Consider the following 19,940-nt stretch of genomic DNA (forward strand, 5'->3'; position numbering starts at 1 on the left):
CATGTCCATCTGTGCAATTGTAAAAACACATGACACACCCTAGCGTGTGTATGTAGTACACGTGAGATATAATTACCCTAGCCTGTGTATGTAGTACACGTGAGATATAATTTCCCTAGCATGTGTATGTAGTACACGTGAGATATAATTACCCTAGCCTGTGTATGTAGTACACGTGAGATATAATTACCCTAGCGTGTGTATGTAGTACACGTGAGATATAATTACCCTAGCGTGTGTATGTAGTACACGTGAGATATAATTACCCTAGCGTGTGTATGTAGTACACATGAGATATAATTACCCTAGCGTGTGTATGTAGTACACGCGATATATAATAACCCTGTAATAACGCGCACATGCACAGACTCACCACTCTTGCAGATGGGGCAGCAGTGGTGGGGGTCGTACGTGGGGTTGACGCAGTGGAGGGCGGGGCACTCGGACACTGTGCAGTACACCTGCCTGTTGGCTGCACACCGGCACTTCTCACACGGAGACATCTGGGGCAGGACACGGGACACTTAGTACCTAGTAGGCTCTGTACTTAGCACACTTAGATCTGGGCAGGACACGGGACACTTAGCAGCTAGTACGCTCTGTACGAGGCACACTTAGATCTGGGCAGGACACGGGACACTTAGCACGCTTAGATCTGGGCAGGACACGGGACACGGGACACTTAGTACCTAGTACGCTCTGTACGAGGCACACTTAGATCTGGGCAGGACACGGGACACTTAGCACGCTTAGATCTGGGCAGGACACGGGACACTTAGCACCTAGTACGCTGTGTACGAGGCACACTTAGATCTGGGCAGGACACGGGACACTTAGCACGCTTAGGTCTGGGCAGGACACGGGACACTTAGTACCTAGAATGCTCAGTACTTAACACGCGTAGTATACCTAGGGCTGGCTTCACAGACACAGATTAAGTTTAGTCGTGGACAAAATTGAGACTAGATTCAAGAGATTCTCTGTGCAAAACTCGATTTAGTCCAGGACTAAGCTTAACCTGTGTCTGTGCCAGCCCTAGGCATACTAAGTACTAAGTGTGTTAAGTACTGAGCCTAATGGGTGCTAAGTGTGTGTCAGAACAAAGCAGGAATCCATTTCCCAAGACTGCAAGTCTACACACACTGTAAGTGACCCGGAAATTATGTAACATTTTCCCAAAAAAAACTTTCACCGTGTGTTTGTGAGCGAGGGACGCAGGGGGTGAGGGCTATTATTTAATCAGTGACTCATTCCTGGTCCAGCGCTATTTTAATGCGGAGGGAGCATAAGGGAACCTGAGCCGCCTGGCAGGGGCGGTGGAAAGCGAGCGCGGACAGGTGCCCGGGCGCTGGGCCAGGTGCGCGATTGGACGGAGCGTTGCTACGGCCGCGAGTGACATCATCGCGTCCCGCTGCCACGCATCCTGACACCGCCGCGGGACGTTCCAGATCCGATCCGCCCCCCCCTCCTCCCCCCTCCGGTTCCGGGGGATGACGTCATCAGGCCTCTCCTGGCCAAAACAGCTCCACCCCTCCACACCTGACAGACGGACGGACTGTTATTTTTGTTTACCTGGCTGTGCACTCGACTGGTAACACATTAACGCTTCCACTGCAAGCGATAACTATAAACAAATAAATAAACTATAAAATGGTAAATGGTTGGCATTTATATAGCGCCTTAATCCAAAGCGCTGTATAACTGATGCTTCTCATTCACACACACACACACACACACACACTCAGACAGCAACGGTGCCATGCAAGGCAACAACCAGCTCACCAGGAGCATTTGAGGGTTAGCCGTCTTGCTCAGGGACACTTCGAAACACCCAGGCTGGGATCGAACTGGCAACCCTCCGGCCGCCAGACGACCGCTCTCACCTCCTGAGCCAATGAGATGACTCCTCTAACCTCCTGAGCCAATGAGATGACTCCTCTAACCTCCTGAGCCAATGAGATGACTCCTCTAACCTCCTGAGCCAATGAGATGACTCCTCTTACCTCCTGAGCCAATGTCGCTGTTCGTCGGCACCCATAGCGGAGAGAGGGCTTTACGGTCGCCTGCCAATCACCGCACACAAACGCTGCCTGTGATTACAGACAGCGTACTGCCATAATTACCGTCCCACCTCATTCTCAGAGCTCCTGTGTGTGGCGCAGAAACAGTGTCCACTTCACTATCCATTTGGATCAGATCATTTTCAATCATCGTTTTCGTTACCGACAGCTATCATACTAGCTGGCAATGGGCATCGAGACCGCCGATATAATCCCAATTCTGCTCCCGTTTCATCAAAGCTCTGGCCTGCAGTTCAGCTCCATCTCTTCCGTGTCGTAAATCAGTTCAATTCTTTATTTGCCAACCGTAGGAGTAGTTTGTTGTAGTGCACTCGCAAAGACAAGAATACACAAGACAAACCATAAGACATTTAAAAAATTAATTAAAAGACATGGAATAAATAAATACATAAATTTAAAGTGCACAGGGTAGACTTCCAATAAAGCATTACCATATAGATGATTCAAACTGCCACGCAAATATTAAATGGGAGATTAATCCAGTGCTGGTGCAAAGAGGTATTCAAAACCCAAACAGTCACTGGAGAGTGACTGAAGCTTTTGGCCAGCGGGAAGAAAAAGAAAACGTCTCCAACGTCAGCCGAGAAGGAGGAGAGAACAGTGTTGTGGTTTGAGGGTGTTTCTTGCTGCAATTCCTCCCTTGACCGTTAGAAGTCTGAAATGACCTATTGTACCTTGAATGATTATTACTTAACATAACATAATGCCGAGGCCATTCACCCCAGCTCATCCTTTCCTACCACTAAAGTGTACCTACTACTTAGTTTGCTTAAAAGCTAAACAGTACCTAGCACCGTATCAAGCCTGGTCTTGAAAAACCCCCAGAGTTTCTGCCTCCACTACATGTCCTGGCAAGTTATTCCACACACTGGCCACTCTCTGTGTGGAAAAAATACACACAGGAAGTGACAACCTTGGTAAACAGCGACTCTGAATCCAACGTGCAGTCACCAGACGTGCACCGTGTCGGTTTCCTCCGGCTGTAATGTGGGGAAATTAATCTGACCTGAAATCGGTACAGTTGTGATGAATGACTTGGGCCCAGAAAAAGGAAACTACTGTACTGGCACGCTGAGTTATACAGTAGCTGCCTCGGCCCTGTAGTAGGCTGAGCTGACCCAATCCTTACATAACGTTTGGAAAAATCAATGGCCTTGGTTCTCATCATTTGCACAATGAACTACTGGCCCAATAACTGTTGCCCTCCCTCCTCCTCGATCCACTCAATAGCTGCAAATGTTACATCAATAAAGGCGTTATATAAGACTCGAGTCCCTTCAATAGCTTCCTGGCACTGCGCCAACCAGCAGCTAAATATTCTTGCAATGTTGATGCGGTTCCAAAAGTTTGCAAACTAGCTTCTAATGTGGATAGAAGAACCAGAATGGACTGAAATGGCCTTGTGAAGTTATACCCCTTTTAAACCTTGCCTGAGCTTTTGAGGACGCTGTGTGAATTTGAAAATAAAAAAAATGAAAAAATACAAAGACGTGCAACAATTTCTGAGATGCAATGCCAGGAGGCCAGTTTTTCATCCAGCTGAACCACAGTGACTTGCTTTATATTAAACAGTATGCACAGTGCACATGATCCATGCATATATGCAATATGCACATGGCTTTGGTGGGAAACATGCAAAATAAATGGTCCATGATGATGCCACATCAACACATCAGAATGGGAGAAAATGTGATCTAAGTGACTTTGACCGTGGAATGCTTGTTGGTGGCAGACAGGGTGGATTGAGTATCTTAGAAACTGCTCATCTCCTGGGATCTTCACGTACACTAGTCTTTAGAATTTGCAAAGAATGTTGCAAAAAAACAAAGCAAAAAATCCAGTGAGCAGAAGTTCTGCAGACAGAAACGCCTTGTTAATGAGAGACGTGAGAGGAGCAAGACCAGACAGGAAGGTGACAGTAACACGAATAACCACACATTACAACAGTGGTGTGCAGAAGAGCATCTCTGAACACAAAACGCATCATAACTCTAAGTGGATTGGTTACAGCAGTCAAAGTCTAAAAAATAAGTCTCATAAATCCCTAATAAAGTGCTCAGTGAGTGTGCACTTGCTGAACTGCGATTGAAACAAGACTTATGTAATGGTTTGGATGGGGAAATCAATAGGGTTACGAGTACAAAACTACTATCCGACTAGCTGTTTTTATCCTCTGTCGTGCTCACATCAATTAAGTACTTATATAATAGTCAGGAGGTGGCTGGCAATGTACCAAACAAACACAAAACAACCTTGCAATATGACTGTGACTCACGGTGTGTTGTATTGCCGTCAAACAAAGTCTGAAGTTACAAGGCCTTGAGAAGTTTCTTTCCCCCCTTGAATGTAAGCGAAGTTTTTCAAAAATATGTTTTTTTTTTACTGCACCACATCACACACGTACAGTTCTCCAGACAGAGTACAGTAATCCCACGGTAGTTGCCACTATTTCGCCCGATTTTAAGCTGAACTTCATAAAAATCAGAAGGAACACAAACCTTGAATTCCTCGAAGACTTTGTAGGTTTTGCCGGCGTGCACGCACATCTTGCCCACAGCTTCGCAGACCGGGCAGCAGGACTTGTAGCTGATGCGCGTACACCGTGGGTGTATCCGCCGGCACTGGGGCTTTACGCAAAGAGGTCCATCTTCGGTGCACGTGCAGGGGCAAGATGTGGGACTGGGGTAATAGATTTCCCCAATGTTGTACACGAACCCGTGTTCGTCCAAACACCACTTGCCTCGGTAGTCGCCGAAATCGTAGTCTGAGTCGGTTTTGGTAGAGTACTCTGACGCGGCGCCAGAAGTTAGAGAGAGGACGGCAAGAGAGAGACACAGACCGTGACCGCACATCGTAACCGACTGCTAAGATCTGACTAATTGACTCCACTTGCATCCTCATCTGTTAGAGAGCTTCTGGACTGTAGCCTCGCCTCATGACCACATGCAGCGACCAACTGTATTGCCTTCGCCTTGTGGTCCAGCGAAAGAATAAAATCGAATGAGTGATGAAAATAAATCTTCATAAGCATAACTGAATTTCTTTAAGAATTTAGAATTTCCAGGCATTATATATATGCTGAATGATAAAGCCTCAAAAAACATAAGTATTAAGCTTCAAAGTAGCTATATTATTATTTATTTATTTATTTAGACAGCGTTTTTTCGAAATAAAATGAAAAAATCTATAGCATCATTTATATATATAACATCAGCGCAGATATGATCCTTTTCTACTACAAATGTCTCAACGACTGGCAAGATTTCGGTCTTCCAACAGTAAGGGCAAACACACATGGCAACACTTCTACAAAACCCGGTCCTCCCGTTATAATTATGGAAAAGTAAAACACGTCTGTCGTCAACTCGACAGACACCATTAGAGAACTGTTCACTTGCGGTGTAGGCTAGGCTAATTAGCCTATGTTTATACGTTTTAACGAGGGCCCCCAGGACTCCCTGGATTCCCCACACGGGGAAACGGAAAATAACCAGCGTATTTAAAGAGACTGCCCTGCTTGTACATTTGAACGAACATACTCACAAATAAAACGTTTGTCGACCAGAATTTTCACTCGTTTCAAACCCGCCCGCCATTTCTTCCCACCCAGCCGCGTGCAACAGCCATTGTTTGACGTCATGTAGAGCGCCAAAATTACAACCACCAAGTGACTGGCCAGAAAAAGTCCTTCCGCTACATTACAAGAAAAATAATTTTTCTCCATTTTTTTCCATTTATATTTGTTGCCAGCGATATGTGTGTTAGCTCGTAATTACAGCTATCTGGTGCCCCCTGTAGTAATTGCGGTCAACTTCAACAATATTGTTTTGTAATTACTGTGCATAAATCACTCAACACCAGCAGGGGATGGTTTAAATCAGTTGCCTTCAGCAGCGGGCAAAGACGTTCGAAGGACGGTGACTAATGAGGAATCAAATGCGCTTTTACAACGATCTCAACTAAAAGTAATCCGACAACAAATGCCTAGCTTTTTGTGCTTGGATGCAATAACACAGTTTGAACAGCCAATTGTAACACAGATGCATGCAGAAAGGCTCCCATAACCACAATCCATTCGACGTTTAGGCTAATTGAGTTATTTTTTTCAGACATTTTACGTGGTACATTGGGGTGCAGGATAGTGCAAGTAAAATTAGTCTCCTGACATTCTGGAGCTTAAACATGAAAAATGGCACACGAGCGCTATTCAGTAACAATGTGTATGGATAAAACGACGGTATGGACCATCCTGCCCACAGACCGCAAACAACTAAATGTAATCAGAAATCGACAAATAATGAATCAAAGGACGTGGGTTCAAATTTTATTTGGGGAATCAAATCCAGCGTTACAAAAATTGATTTAGCAAAGATAAAAACTAGCGTACAGTTGAATGATTTTCTACGTATTGAAGACAATTAAATACTAAAAGAAACAAGCAGTGGAACTATAACCATTCAGTTACATAAACCATGTCTAGGCTACATCAGTGAAATTGGGGTTTTAAAAAAAAAAACAAAAAAAAACAAAAGACTAACAAAGCAAAATGAACCTGCTGAACCTGGCGCGTGGCAGCAACATGCAGGCAAGCCCGCTACAGCTCCTCCGCAGTGCTAAACCGACACTTACAGAGTAAATGTGGACCGATGTGTACTCTTGTTGGGAGTCGAATTAGCAAAGGAAATGTCACTGCACGCACACCTGTTCAGCAGCACAGCGCCGCACCGGAATTAAAGGGGGGGGGGGGGGGGGGCGGGGACTGTGTGTCACCGCGTGTACGAAGCCACGCGGCAAAGCACGTGCAGGTATACTCATGAGTCGCAACAGATGGCAGCAGCCCCCAATACATCACTGTGAAAGTCGTCCACAGGGGCACTCATATTACCGCGTGGCAGTACGCTTGTGTATCAGGTGTCACCGTGAGGTTCTTTAAAAAAAAATATGTCACATATGATCGGTCAGAGGACTCTCTGACTGACGTCTGTCAGGTGGGTGGGTTGTTTAGGAGAGGGGTGTGGTGAGCTTTGTTTTGGGAAAGCGGGATGGGATGGGGGGGGGGGGGGGTAGCGTTCGGGATTAATTCAGGCAGGGGTGGGGACAGGGGTGTGGGTCAGCATTGTTTTGGGGGAGCGGGACGGGGCAGGGGGAGAGAGAGGAGGGGAGCGGTTTGGGGACTCATTCGGGCTTGTTGCTAGGCCCCTCCTCGGGGGCAGGCTCGGGAGGGAGGGTGTCATCCGCAGGCGTTCCCGTGCTCTCGGAGCTGGCGTTGCTGTCGCTGGTGCCCTCCTCCATCACGCTGTCGCCGCCCTCCTGCACGCTCTCCTTGTCCTCGCTGGTGCCCGCTCCCTCCTCATTGGCCCGCTGGCTTTCGGGCCTCGGCTCGTCTGTGGGGCAGCCAATGTAAGCATAGGGTTCAAACCGGGGGGCCGCAATTGAAATTGTACTTCTCTCTAGGGTCTTTCAGCGCACTTAGCCCTGGTTATGGGTATGCACTTTGTTGTACGTCGCTCTGGATAAGAGCGTCTGCCAAATGCCAAGAATGTAATGTAATGCAACAAACTCCACCCTCTGAAATGAACCTGAAATCTGCCGTTTGACCGCAAATAACCAATCCTTTCAGGATTATATATATTTGACTCAATCATATCTTATCCGACATGTGTATAAGTATTGGCTGTAGCTGCCAGACTGCGAGTGTATCGTAATGATTTTACCGTGCTCAAGTACAGGCTTGAACCAGGGTCATTTATAGAGCGAATAAATGCAAATGCAAAAACAATGCAATTGGTTGGAACAAAAACCAGCATGCAGACCGGCCCTCGAGGACCGGAGATGTGCACCTCTGATCATGAGGAGGAAGAGGATGAGAATCCCCCAGAGAGAGCTGCCTGGAGAAGCCAATCAGAGCTCCACAGGGGTAAGTACTCTAACAACCCCAAATGAGAGCCCAGAGGGACACCTAACTCAGGCAGCCAATCAGTGCTCTTCAGGAGAATCTTTTTTTTTTTTTAACACAAGTGTCAAACTCCAGTCCTGGAGGGCCGCAGTGTCTGCTGGTTTTTCGGGTTGTTCTCAGAACCTGTGGTGCATTTAAGTCATTGATTGGCTAAAGAATCGACACGCCTTGTTCTGGAGGCCTTAATTGACAGCTGATTGAAAGGAAACCTCAAAAACCAGCAGACCACTACGGCCCCTTAGGGATTCAGTTTGACACCCCTGTTTTTTTTTTTTAACAACCCCAAATGAGAGCCCTGAGGGACACCTAACTCAGGCAGCCAACCCAGAGCTCTGTACGTACAACACTACTCAGGCAGTGGTCTACAGGAGGTACGTTTTTCTAATAACCCAAAACAAAACCTGGAACTGACCCATCTCCATGGCTGCGGGCGGCTCGTCCTCTTCCTCCCCGTCCTTCCTCTTCTTCTTCTTGGGCCGGCCGTCGGCGGCGGGGTCCTCGGCGGGCGGCTTGTCGGCGGCGGGGGGGGCGGGCGGCTCCTCCTCGGGGGCGGCGGCGGCGCGCTCCGCCTGCTCGGCCACCTCCCGCTCGCGCTCCTCCGCGCGCCTCCTGGCCGCCTCCTCGGCCGCCGCGATCTCCGCCGCGATCTTCTCCATGTCCACCTCCACCTTCAGCGCGCACAGCTGGAGGAGGAGAGGGACGACGATGCGGGAATTAATGGTGGGGAAAGTCGGGACATTTTCCACCGTTTCTACGCCACGCGGGGGGGGAAGAATTGGGATTATATCGGCGGTCTCAATGTCCATTGCCAGCTAGTATGATAGCGGTCAGTAACGACACCGATGATTGAAAATGATCTGATCCAAATGGATAGGGAAGTGGACACTGTTTCTACACCACACACAGCAGCTCTGAGAATGAGGTGGAACAGTAATTACGGCAGTACGCTGTCTGTAACCACGGGCAGTGTGTGTGTGCAGTGATTGGCAGGCGACCGTAAAGCCCTCTCTCCGCTATGGGTGCTGACGAACAGCGACATTGGCTCAGGAGGTAAGAGGAGTCATCTCATTGGCTCAGGAGGTAAGAGAGGTCGTCTCATTGGCTCAGGAGGTAAGAGAGGTCGTCTGGCGGTCGGAGGGTTGCCGGTTCGATCCCCTGCCCTGGGTGTGTCAAAGTGTCCCTGAGCAAGACACCGAACACTAATGCTCTTGAAGAGCTGGTCGGCACCTTGCATGGCAGCCAATCGCGGTTGGTGTGTGTGTGTGTGTATGAATGGGTGACTGAGAAGCATCAATTGTACAGCGCTTTGGATTAAAAGCGTCTGCCAAATGACAAAAATGTAAATGTAAAAAGGCGCTATATAAATGCCAACCGTATGCCGTTTGCATTACATTACATGTTATTTAGTTGACACTTGGGTGGCACGGATGGCGCAGTGGGTAGCACTGCCGCCTCACAGCAAGGAGGTCCTGGGTTCGAATCCCCGTCGGCCGGGGCCTCTCTGTGCGGAGTTTGCATGTTCTCCCCGTGTCTGCGTGGGTTTCCTCCGGGTACTCCGGTTTCCTCCCACAGTCCAAAGACATGCAGGTTAGGCTGATTGGAGAGTCTAAATTGCCCGTAGGTATGAGTGTGTGAGTGAATGGTGTGTGTGCCCTGTGATGGACTGGCGACCTGTCCAGGGTGTATTCCTGCCTTTCGCCCAATGTATGCTGGGATAGGCTCCAGCCCCCCTGCGACCCTGTTCAGGATAAGCGGGTTCAGATAATGGATGGATGGATGGATAGTTGACACTTTTATCCAAAGCCCCTTACATTTGATTAGGCTAAGCAGGGAACAAACCACCCCCCCTGGAGCAATGCAGGGGTTAAAGTTACCACTATGCTACAGGCTGCCTGTGCTGGTTCAGTCATGCAAAACAGACTTCTCCGCACGAACGACACATCTCACACAGCCTGGGAAACTCTTACAGATCATATCTCAACTAAAAACCGAGATGTTTTTCGAGTGTCAGTTTTGACAACGCATTGTTATTCAACATTCCTCGAGATTATCCTGGCCCAAAGGACGCTCAAAGGGACAGAACACCTCACGGAATGTACCGGTCACAGGTGAATGCGCTCCTTAGCGGGGATTTCAGTATTCAACTACCAGCCTCATGAACACGTGAGAAAATTAATGGGTGTTAGAGAAAGGGGTTTGGACCAACCCGTTTCACCCTTATTTAAAGACTGTCATTTAAACATTTGATTTAATTGAGGATCGATGCACCTTTTCACATTATAATCCCCAAATACCCTACGGCAGTGTTTCCTTAACTTTGGGTCGGGGCCTAAATGGGTCACAGGAGTGTACAAAAGATGGGTCCGGAAATGAGTATGGAGTCCACTAGCCTGTGCTACTAAATTTGTGATTTGGATTTAAGTACTAAAAATTATATTCAATCTGTGTCACGGCATTAAAACGTTCACAAACCAGCGCTCCACGCTCGCTTCAAGAGCCCTTGCTGCCGCGGTCAGGCTGAGCAAACCGTTCGCTTTTCAAAACGCACCCGTTTCAGCTCGTTGTTGAAGCATTCCGTGGCCTCGAGGAACTTCCTCTTCTTGTCCTGGTGCCGATCTTCAATCTGCAGAAGCTCCGCCTCCAGCTTTCTCTGCGGGTGAGAGAGGACCAATCAAATCTCACCCTGTGTGGCTGCGTCGCACAGCGTGGGGCAGGGGTCCTCACTCGAGGTGCTGAAGAGTTTTCACCGTTACTCAGCGCTTAATTGATCGAATAGAGCAGTCTATGACACGGGTTAACTCGCCTCACCCAGGGCCTGTTCCAGGAAGCAGGATTAAAGGGTTAGCTGGATAACTGCACTGAGTAAAAGCAGGACCCCGCCCCAAATTTGGAACAAGGACTGGAGTAAAAAAGAGACGTAGTCTCTAATGGGAGTAATCCTGCTTTGAGCACACCCTGCAGCTCTCCAGAACCAGGAGTGAGGACCCCAGCACACCCTGCGGCTCTCCAGGACCAGGAGTGAGGACCCCAGCACACCCTGCAGCTCTCCAGAACCAGGAGTGAGGACCCCAGCACACCCTGCGGCTCTCCAGGACCAGGAGGAAGGACACCAGGCGTGGAGTAAGGGCGCGGGGTAAGGGCCAGGTCAGGTGTGGGGGTCAGGCGTGGGGTAAGGGCGTGGGGTAAGGGCCAGGTCAGGCGCGGGGTAAGGGCCGGGTCAGGCGCGGGGTAAGGGCCGGGTCAGGCGCGGGGTAAGGGCGCGGGGTAAGGGCCGGTGCGAGGTAAGGGCGCGGGGTAAGGGCGCGGGGTAAGGGCCGGTGCGGGGTAAGGGCGCGGGGTAAGGGCGCGGGGTAAGGGCCGGTGCGGGGTAAGGGCGCGGGGTAAGGGCGCGGGGTAAGGGCCGGTGCGGGGTAAGGGCGCGGGGTAAAGGCCCGGGGCGGGTGTGGGGGTCGGGTGTGGGGGTAAGGGCGCGGGGTAAAGGCCCGGGGCGGGTGTGGGGGTAAGGGCGCGGGGTAAGGGCGCGGGGTAAGGGCCGGGTCAGGTGTGGGGGTAAGGGCGCGGGGTAAAGGCCCGGGGCGGGTGTGGGGGTCAGGCGTGGGGTAAGGGCGCGGGGTAAAGGCCGGGTCGGGTGTGGGGGTAAGGGCGCGGGGTAAGAGCGCGGGGTAAGAGCGCGGGGTAAGAGCGCGGGGTAAGGGCGCGGGGGTAAGGGTGCGGGGGTAAGGGTGCGGGGTAAAGGCGTAGGGTAAAGGCGTGGGGTAAAGGCGTAGGGTAAAGGCGTGGGGTAAGGGCGCGGGGTAAGAGCGCGGGGTAAGAGCGCGGGGTAAGGGCGCGGGGTAAGGGCGCGGGGTAAGGGCGTGGGGTAAAGGCGCGGGGTAAGGGCGCGGGGTAAAGGCGTGGGGTAAAGGCCTGGGGCGGGTGTGGGGGTAAGGGCGTGGGGTAAGGGCGCGGGGTAAGGGCGCGGGGTAAAGGCCCGGGCGGGGCGGCCGTACCTGGTGCACCATGAGGGACTGGACCTGCCGCTTCAGCACCTGCATGCGGGCGGTGGTGACCACGGAGCGCACGTCCGGCACCACGTTCTCGCTCAGGATGTCGCTGATCAGCCGGTGGTTGCGCTGGAAACGGGCCGCGGCCGTGTGCTTCAGGGAGAACCCGTCGTCGTAGTCTGAGGAGAGAGAGAGAGAGGCATGAAATAAGTCATTTGGAGAAAAGGAGAAGAGGGAATCACAGGACAGTATCTGGGATACCACCCCGTCCCGACAACAGGGCGGCTCAACCCAGCTCCCGGAGATCTACCATCCTCGGTTTTCACTCCAACCCTAACAAAGCACACCTGGTTCTACAAATTAGCAGCTGAATGAGAGGAGATCTCCAGCTGTTGAATGAGGTGCGCAGAGTTAGGGTTGGAATGTAAACCTACAGGACAGTAGATCCCCAGGAACATGGTTGGGCAGGCCTGCATTACAGTGATGTCAATAGTGAGAAGGAAAGCTATGAATTGTGACTGTCAACTTTAGTCTAATCAACTATAAGTTGCTTTGGATAACACACTATTGTTATAAATTATCTTTATGAACGATTTGGCACAAATGACCAGATACATTAGTCTGTCTTAACAGTGCGTTGTGAACCATGTTGAACGGTCTTCACACCCGACTCCCAGGTAAAGGCAGGGTAGAAAACCAGCAGTTCTCAGACCACGAGGACCCTGATTTGATGATAGGGGGGCGGCCTGTAGCGTAGCGGTTAAGGCAAATCACTGGGACACACAAGGTCGGTGGTTCTAATCCCGGCATAGCAACAATAAGATCTGCACAGCCGTTGGGCCCTTGAGCAAGGCCCTTAACCCCGCCTTGCTCCAGGGGAGGATCGTCCCCTGCTTAGCTCTGGATAATGTAATGATCCCGGCGTCAGCCTGTTTTAATTATGACGGTTCTGTGGACCCCCGTGGCGGTTCGGGAGCGGGGCCGGCCGTACCGTCCGGGTCCTCGGCAGGCTGGATGCTCATGTAGGGCTCGCCCTTGTCCAGACGCGACTGCCGTTGGCGGCTCTCCTCCTCCAGGGCGGCCTCCGCCCGGCTCTTGGCGTTGACGTAAGCCAGGTAGGCCGGGGAGTTGTGGTAGGCCTTCATGGACTCATTGTACTCGATCTGCGGAAGACGGGGGGGGGGGGCGAGACGCAGCGCGTCAGAGAACACTGGGGGCGTCGATACAGCACAGGGGCGACACCGACTCCTCTGCGCCAGCGCTGCGTCGACGGTCAACACAAACCACACGTATTCCAGCTGATCCCAGCCACGAAAAATGTTTACATACACATCTCGTATATAAACATTCATGTTTCATGCCATTTTTATTACCGTTATATTTTATTGCTAGGAAGCAAATCAAAGAATCATACATTATAATCTTCCACATGCATGCCCAATTCAGTCAGTCAGTCTTGAGAAATTAAGAGCCAACTTTCTGTAACTGCCATGCAACTCACCGACACCCTGTCAGTACAGCTGGAATAAGTGGGTTCTAAGTGGCTTAGCTCTTGAGCGGACAGTCATTCACACAACATGCCTTATCAGATTGCCTTACCTCCATCATGGAGCAATAACTGGATTACCCATTCGCCATTTTTTATGAATAGAAACATATGCACAAATAAAATATTTTTTAAAAACAGTCTTTGAATTTGGAGTGTCCAGTTGAATTCATAGACCTCTCCACACCGATGGCCCATTAAGGCTACGGTGCCAATGGCCAACCCTTTTTGTTTTGCGGTCCATCAGTGGGTTTACCAGCGGATTGGCCAAAATGACCAGATACATTAGTCCATGGCTGTCCAAACCCTGTGCCCTGGAAATCTATATTCCTGTAGGTTTTCATTTCAACCCGAATTCAGCACAACTGACTCAACTAATTTGCAGCGCAATTAGATCGCTAGCAGTTGAATGAGGTGTGCTTCGCCAGGCTTGGTGTCAAAACCTACAGGATGGTAGATCAGCAGGAACAGGGTTGGACAACCCCGCGTTCGTCCGTCTCGAAGGTGTTCTGGAAATCTGGCCAGCGACCATTTTGGCTGCCGCTGGCCAATCACACGCCCCCTTGGGAGCAGCCAATCACAGTCATGGATGTCATTCGATAACAGAACGTAGCAGAATCGTCAATACACAGAAAGCCTGCTTTCTCGCAACACTAACCACTCAAAACACCGCGCACTATTCCCCTTGACAGAACCAGAAGGCGACATATGTAATGAGTGGTTGCTAACCATGCTGACAACTCATCTGACCGAGTTCATTTCGCTTGGGTGTCAATTGTCAGTTCATTTCCTACATTTAAGACCAGCTCGAAACACAGCTACTGGTGACCCAGAACCCGGATCGATGCAAATTCTTCAGCATCATATAGTGCCAAAAGAGACAAGGACTACTAGGACTACTATAAACTCAGTACGTAAAGACCTCACTTGCCACCAAAATCAAGTACGTCTTTGCTGCCTTTAACTTGATTGGTTATACCTGCAGCCATGGTGCGGGCCAAATCCAATGTCATGTTTCACAGTTGCATTGATATTACCGCAAGTCTCAGGCATTCAAGTTGTCGATGGTCAGGGGTATCAGAAGGATGACAATATGAACATGACAAAACATGGAAATAGCACAGGAGCATGTGAACACACCACCAACAAGGTATACATAAACACAGGACCACTAACGATATCGCGAGCAGCTCTGAAAGCCGATATTGTAACCATGGCCACAGGGGTTGTACAGAATTTCTCAAGAGATTTTTAAAAAAATTATTATTATTTTTTGGTAGTGTCAAATGTCCCGTTTGCTATTTGTGTTTCTGAGCAGCTTCGCGGTCCGTGAAGCTCAACTGAAGCCAATAACGAAGCCAATTTCATTTGGGATCTCCCTCCTCGCGTGCGAGAAGTTCCGCACCCCCAGGTCCCCCTCAGTCGCCCCCCTTCTCCCCTCCCCTCCCCTCCCCACACACCAGGCCAAACCAAAACAGCCAGGCCCTGTGAACCAACCTTCTCTGCTTCGTATTCATTCAAGTAGTCCTGTTTCTCCTCATCAGTGAGATCTCTCCACATGCCACCGATTATCTTCCCAATTTCCCATAGCTTCAGATCTGGATTGGAGGCTTTTACTTGGTCCCAAACCTGATGGTGAGAACCAGACATGGGGGGGGTGGGTCGGGGGGGTTTGGGGGGGGAGCAAGGAGGGTGGTGGGGGGGGGGGGTCAATACCGTAAAGCCAAGCAGAGAGGTTACAAACCAGGAGGCCATGTGGTTTAACCTTTCTCTTCACAAGACTCGACGGTGATAAAAACAACAACGACAAAAAAAAAACATAACCCCACAGGTCAAAGGGTCAGAAAGATGGCAGGGGGACTGAACCCGGGGCGTTGGTTCGACACCGCGGGGCACAGGACAGTGGACGAAGCCTTACCTTCCTGCTGTATCGCATGTAGGGCATCAACGGCTTGTCCGGGGGCTTCGGCGGCTTTGGAATCGTGATGCCCGACGAATTCTGGGAGGGAAAAAAAAACAGACGTACAAAAACAAAAAAAAACGCAAAACAAATGAGTGCAGTGTCTGCGAGAACGCTTGGCACACGCAAAGCGGAAAAAATGCCACCCTACAGCGCAACAAAAACACAGAACCAGCACACTGAACACGAGGTGACGATGGGATAAGCAGCCTGGTGAAGAACATCGGTTGCTGTAATGGAAACTTTCAATAAAAAAATAAATAAAAAAAGTTTCCACGTTCAAGCAATTATTTTTTTGAAGGACGAGGAAACGAAAAGCAATTTCGCTCAATACAACGATGTAGGTCTTTCAGATGCAGGAGACCAGCCTCTGCTTCAATCGGGGAGGAAGTCAGTGAAACACACATGACATGGTGCACTACGATTGGCCCACAGGTACCACAGAAGCAAACGCCACTAGAGCAAAATGAAGCCATGCCAAAGGGTGCCTTGGGTGCCATGGCGACAGCGATGACATGACATCACAGTTCTCCTGGCTGTTGGCAGTTATGGGGGACAGGAATGAGTCCAGGCAGGTAAACAGAGAGGGGCCAGCGAGGAGGGGTGGGGGGGGGGTATTGTTGGCATATAGGATTTGCCATGAAGTGGAAAGAACAAAAGACATGTCCATGAAATGATCCACCATCATTCAGCGAAATATCATCCATTTCAAAGCTGCCGTTTTGTGTGTACGTAACATACATGTAGACATATATACAAGTGCATATATGCGTCGTGTGGGCGTGTGTGTATCTGAACTGCAGCGCAACTGTGACTTTTAATGGAATGGAGAACACACGGTTTAGTGCGAGTTGGGATCCAGATCAGGTGTGAGAGAGACAGAGAGAGAGAGAGAGAGAGAGAGAGAGAGAGAGAGACAGAGAGACAGAGGGACAGAGGGACAGAGAGACAGAGAGACAGAGATAGAGAGAAAGAGAGACACAGAGACAGAGAGACAGAGAGACACAGACAGAGAGACAGAGAGACACAGACAGAGAGACAGAGAGAGACACAGAGAGGGGGAGAGAGAGAAAGAGACAGAAAGGGGGGGAGAGAGAGAGAAAGAGAGACAGCTCGCCAATTCACTACAGAAAGCGGAGCTTCAAAGCAGACGCTCCTGGCCCTTCCCTGTCTAGCCTGCCGTTGGGGATTTTTTTTCGCTATTTTGCCGCGGCCTCGTTTTGCCGCCCTGCACCGTTTGTTTTGATTGCCATTGGTCCTACCGTTACCCTGCTGTTGCTGCCTGGGTTTCCGCCGAGCCTGTAGTTGTTGTAGGCCAGATGGCTGTATGGGTTGTATCCCACAAACCCAGGCGTGTTGGGCATTTGCTGATGGAAACAAATGAGACAAAAACACGAATGAGAAATGACACAAAGAAAGAGGGAGGGGGAGGGGGGGAGAGGGGGGAAGGACCAAAAAAAAATAAACAATGAATGGAAGGAGAAGACCCCCAAAAGAAAATAAATAAATAAAAAATCATGCAAAAGCAGTATCCCTTGAAGCGGCAATGAAAGTTTACATTGGCATTATCGACACTCCCCGTGTGTAAGGATTACGACATGAGGGCCAAGTCAGTGGGGCGTAGGATTGTTAAAATAACCATATCCATGGTCATCTTATGGCAGGGGGATACTAAGCCTTACAACACCTTAACCCTTTGGAGAGTTATGCCTTTTTCCAACTTAGCACAGTGACAGAATAGTCAATGCGAACAAATAATTATTTCAATCAGTGACGCTAACATTCATTTGTCATTGTAGAAAGGGCAGATAGTCCATTAGTCTTTAGTAGATATAGGCCTCTGTCTCGGTTTCTGGAATACTTACTGTAGTGGGGGCTGGGGTGGGGGGAGGCGCATAAGATGGCCTTTCTGCACAGGGGAACAAAAAGGGTAGAAATTAATGTTGTCTTTTTTTCTTTTTTATTCTTTGTAACGATAAACTTCACATTTGAATGATTTAGTGCCATTTGGGTTCGTTTTATTCCGTGACAAGAGTAAAGGAAAATGAATAAAGGTAATAACTACTTGGGTTAATAGAGAGAACGAACAAGGCTTGCTGAAATGGGCCAAGTTCAAACTAAGGGCGATGCACAGGAGACATGTATATGGAGGGAGAGATGAAGGATAATACTGCCATAAAATGCCATTAAGAACCACCTTAATTGGCTGTTGCCAAATTCATATCACATAAATTGAAATTTCCTTACTTGACATCTTGGCTGACGGAAGGAAGATATCAAGCTATTCCAGTCATTGATTCTGTAATACATACATCTTTTTTTTAGAATGGTTGGGGGGAAAAAAAGCAGCGTGGTGTGTTTCACAGACTTTTAACACTTTATTTCATCTTCTTGGCCTAGACAGATGCGCCAATGATGCCAAATAGTGATCCCGTATATGCAGCATAACGTTACTCATATCTGTCAACGCTTCACATAATCAATCGAGCCTGCTCAACAGACAACACAAAAACGCATTTTCACAGCGACAACACACAGACAGCCAAGCGTGCAAGTCAGTCACAGGACTGATAATCCAACGTCACATTTGCTAGCCAACTTGCTAATGTTGCTCGTCACAAAAAAAGCGATAATGTTAGACAGATAGCCACAACAAATCGGGTCTAATTTACTATTAAACTTATCCTCTACTCTGTTTGATGGAAAATTATATATTATGAATAGCAAGGCAAAATGCGTTAGTTGGTCAGTTGCACTTGCTTGGTAACTAGCTAGCTAAACATCAGCGATCCCAGCAAGCTAGCGTAGCCTAACAGCAGCGAATATCGCTAACGTTAGCTAGCTAAACATACGAGCATTATGTAATATAAAAATAAAAGGAAATACGTAGCTGTCTCGATGATTGCTTATAGCCAAGACAATAGCAACATTAGCCAGGCAGCTAGCTAAATGATGAATGATGCACTGCAGCGAAGATCGCAAGATAGCTAGATTAAAACATCAAGCGGGCAAATGAATCAATGGCTGCAACATGTCGCTAGCTAATGAGTGGCTAAGCTAGCCACCGATGGGACTCAATTTAACCAAGCAAAAACCGGCGTTTAACAGTAGCATAATAACACAATTAAATCACAAGTAATACACCGTTTATCTAAACGTATATATTAATAATTAGACCCATTTCATCGAACACGACAAAAAAACGACTCACCCCCGCACCACAACCTTCTTCTTTGTTCACTCAGAGCCGCTTCCTTCTGTTTTTGCACCCTCCCCATTTCATTTAATCAGATTCACCACTACAGAATATAGAGGAACGACGAACAATTTAAGCAATCAAATAAATAAGAAAAAAAATACACACATGAGATATGCTGGGCTTATAATTTATATTGCAGTCATTAATATTTTAAAAAGTTTTTTTTTTTTGTCAGGTGAATCTGCTGCTGCAAAATTAAGAATCATTCGCTGCCGCATCCGCCTCGGGCCGAATCGTTTTCTCATAGATTTTGCTAGACTCTAGTTATCCTATTACAGTCTGTTTTTAAAAATATCCTTTGCGTACCAAATTAATTGTAGCTGATGTATCTAATGTTTGGCACCATAATCTATGATGTAGCCAATGTATTGTACTGTTTTCTCCATGTATAGTATAAATACAGTATAAATATTATGTTTAAGGTAAATTTATAAGCATTCGGTTTTTACTTGTGTATTTATTTAGGAAATTGTATTTTCTTTTTGTTCTGTAGTTTTTGTTTTTAACCCCACATTATTATATTTCAACATTATTAACCTTGTAAATAGCTCTGTTCGTCTATATAATCGAAGGCAATTCCCTTCTTTTCCCTAAGGAACACCATCCAACTTTTTCATATGAAATACGATGAGTAAGAAATGCATTCCCCGTGATGAACCGCAATGCACTATGATACACAATCACAGGGCTTTAAAATGGAAGGGAGAGCATGCATTTACACAATGTCTCCATCAAATCTTGACAAATATTGCTTGTGCAATTGTTTTTCTATTGACAGAAGAGAAGCGTGCGTTATTTCTGTACAATTATCCCATTTTAACCTTCAGTTTATGAGACGGATGTTCCACGAATCTTAAAGTACCATCCAGCCAAATTCCTAAATATCATGTCCCAATGACTAAAATGTATGTACGTATCCTTGTATTAATGCACAGTGCATTATAAACTTCACAATGACTTACATTACAGGTCAAAAATTAAATTTGCTAGGATGAAATGATTTGAATGAGGTTCCTATATCTGGGCTTTCTGGGATAATGTCAACCACCAGCCTTTCAAATAAATGACCCGAAGAGATAAAATGATTAAAAGCTTCTGTCATATCTGTTTTATTTATAATAAAATAATTTTCTTTTTCCCTTTTTCTCCCAATTT

General features: G+C 48.2%; 2 protein-coding genes across 3 annotated transcripts in view; both read right to left on the bottom strand.

The window, feature by feature from the left end:
- The window catches only part of si:dkey-283b1.7 (von Willebrand factor C domain-containing protein 2-like), an 8,061-nt gene extending 3,053 nt beyond the window's left edge, over positions 1-5,008 (bottom strand). The window contains exons 1-2 of the mRNA XM_061224733.1: positions 4,580-5,008; positions 374-503 (exon numbers count right to left, since the gene is read on the bottom strand). Of these exons, the coding sequence (XP_061080717.1) occupies positions 374-503; positions 4,580-4,933 (484 nt within the window). The 5' untranslated portion in view covers positions 4,934-5,008. The remainder of the gene's footprint in view (positions 1-373; positions 504-4,579) is intronic.
- A 1,384-nt stretch (positions 5,009-6,392) lies between these two features.
- Positions 6,393-18,811, bottom strand: smarce1 (SWI/SNF related, matrix associated, actin dependent regulator of chromatin, subfamily e, member 1). Of its 2 annotated transcripts, none has more exons than XM_061225067.1 (11): positions 18,738-18,811; positions 17,774-17,825; positions 17,392-17,435; positions 16,795-16,893; positions 15,485-15,565; positions 15,064-15,195; positions 13,012-13,183; positions 12,027-12,199; positions 10,586-10,687; positions 8,450-8,720; positions 6,393-7,465 (listed from the first exon to the last, which is right to left on the bottom strand). In XM_061225067.1, the coding sequence occupies exons 2-11, from the start codon at positions 17,778-17,780 to the stop codon at positions 7,257-7,259; spliced, it is 1,290 nt and encodes a 429-aa protein (XP_061081051.1). In that variant the 5' UTR covers positions 17,781-17,825; positions 18,738-18,811; the 3' UTR covers positions 6,393-7,256. The 2 variants fall into 2 exon arrangements, with proteins under 2 accessions (XP_061081051.1, XP_061081050.1); XM_061225066.1 differs by having other exon boundaries at positions 16,789-16,893.
- Between the last annotated feature and the right edge of the window lie 1,129 nt (positions 18,812-19,940).

Source organism: Conger conger, chromosome 16 (genome assembly GCF_963514075.1).
Source record: "Conger conger chromosome 16, fConCon1.1, whole genome shotgun sequence".
Taxonomy (NCBI): domain Eukaryota; kingdom Metazoa; phylum Chordata; class Actinopteri; order Anguilliformes; family Congridae; genus Conger; species Conger conger.

Bases quoted from the DNA above. Each gene is read 5' to 3' on its own strand.
- smarce1 (XM_061225066.1), bottom strand. The intron at 15,196-15,484 runs GTAAGGCTTCGT...TCTCACCATCAG, and splicing joins ACATGCGATACAGCAGGAAG to GTTTGGGACCAAGTAAAAGC. The intron at 8,721-10,585 runs GTGCGTTTTGAA...CTCCTCCTCCAG, and splicing joins TCAACAACGAGCTGAAACGG to CTGTGCGCGCTGAAGGTGGA.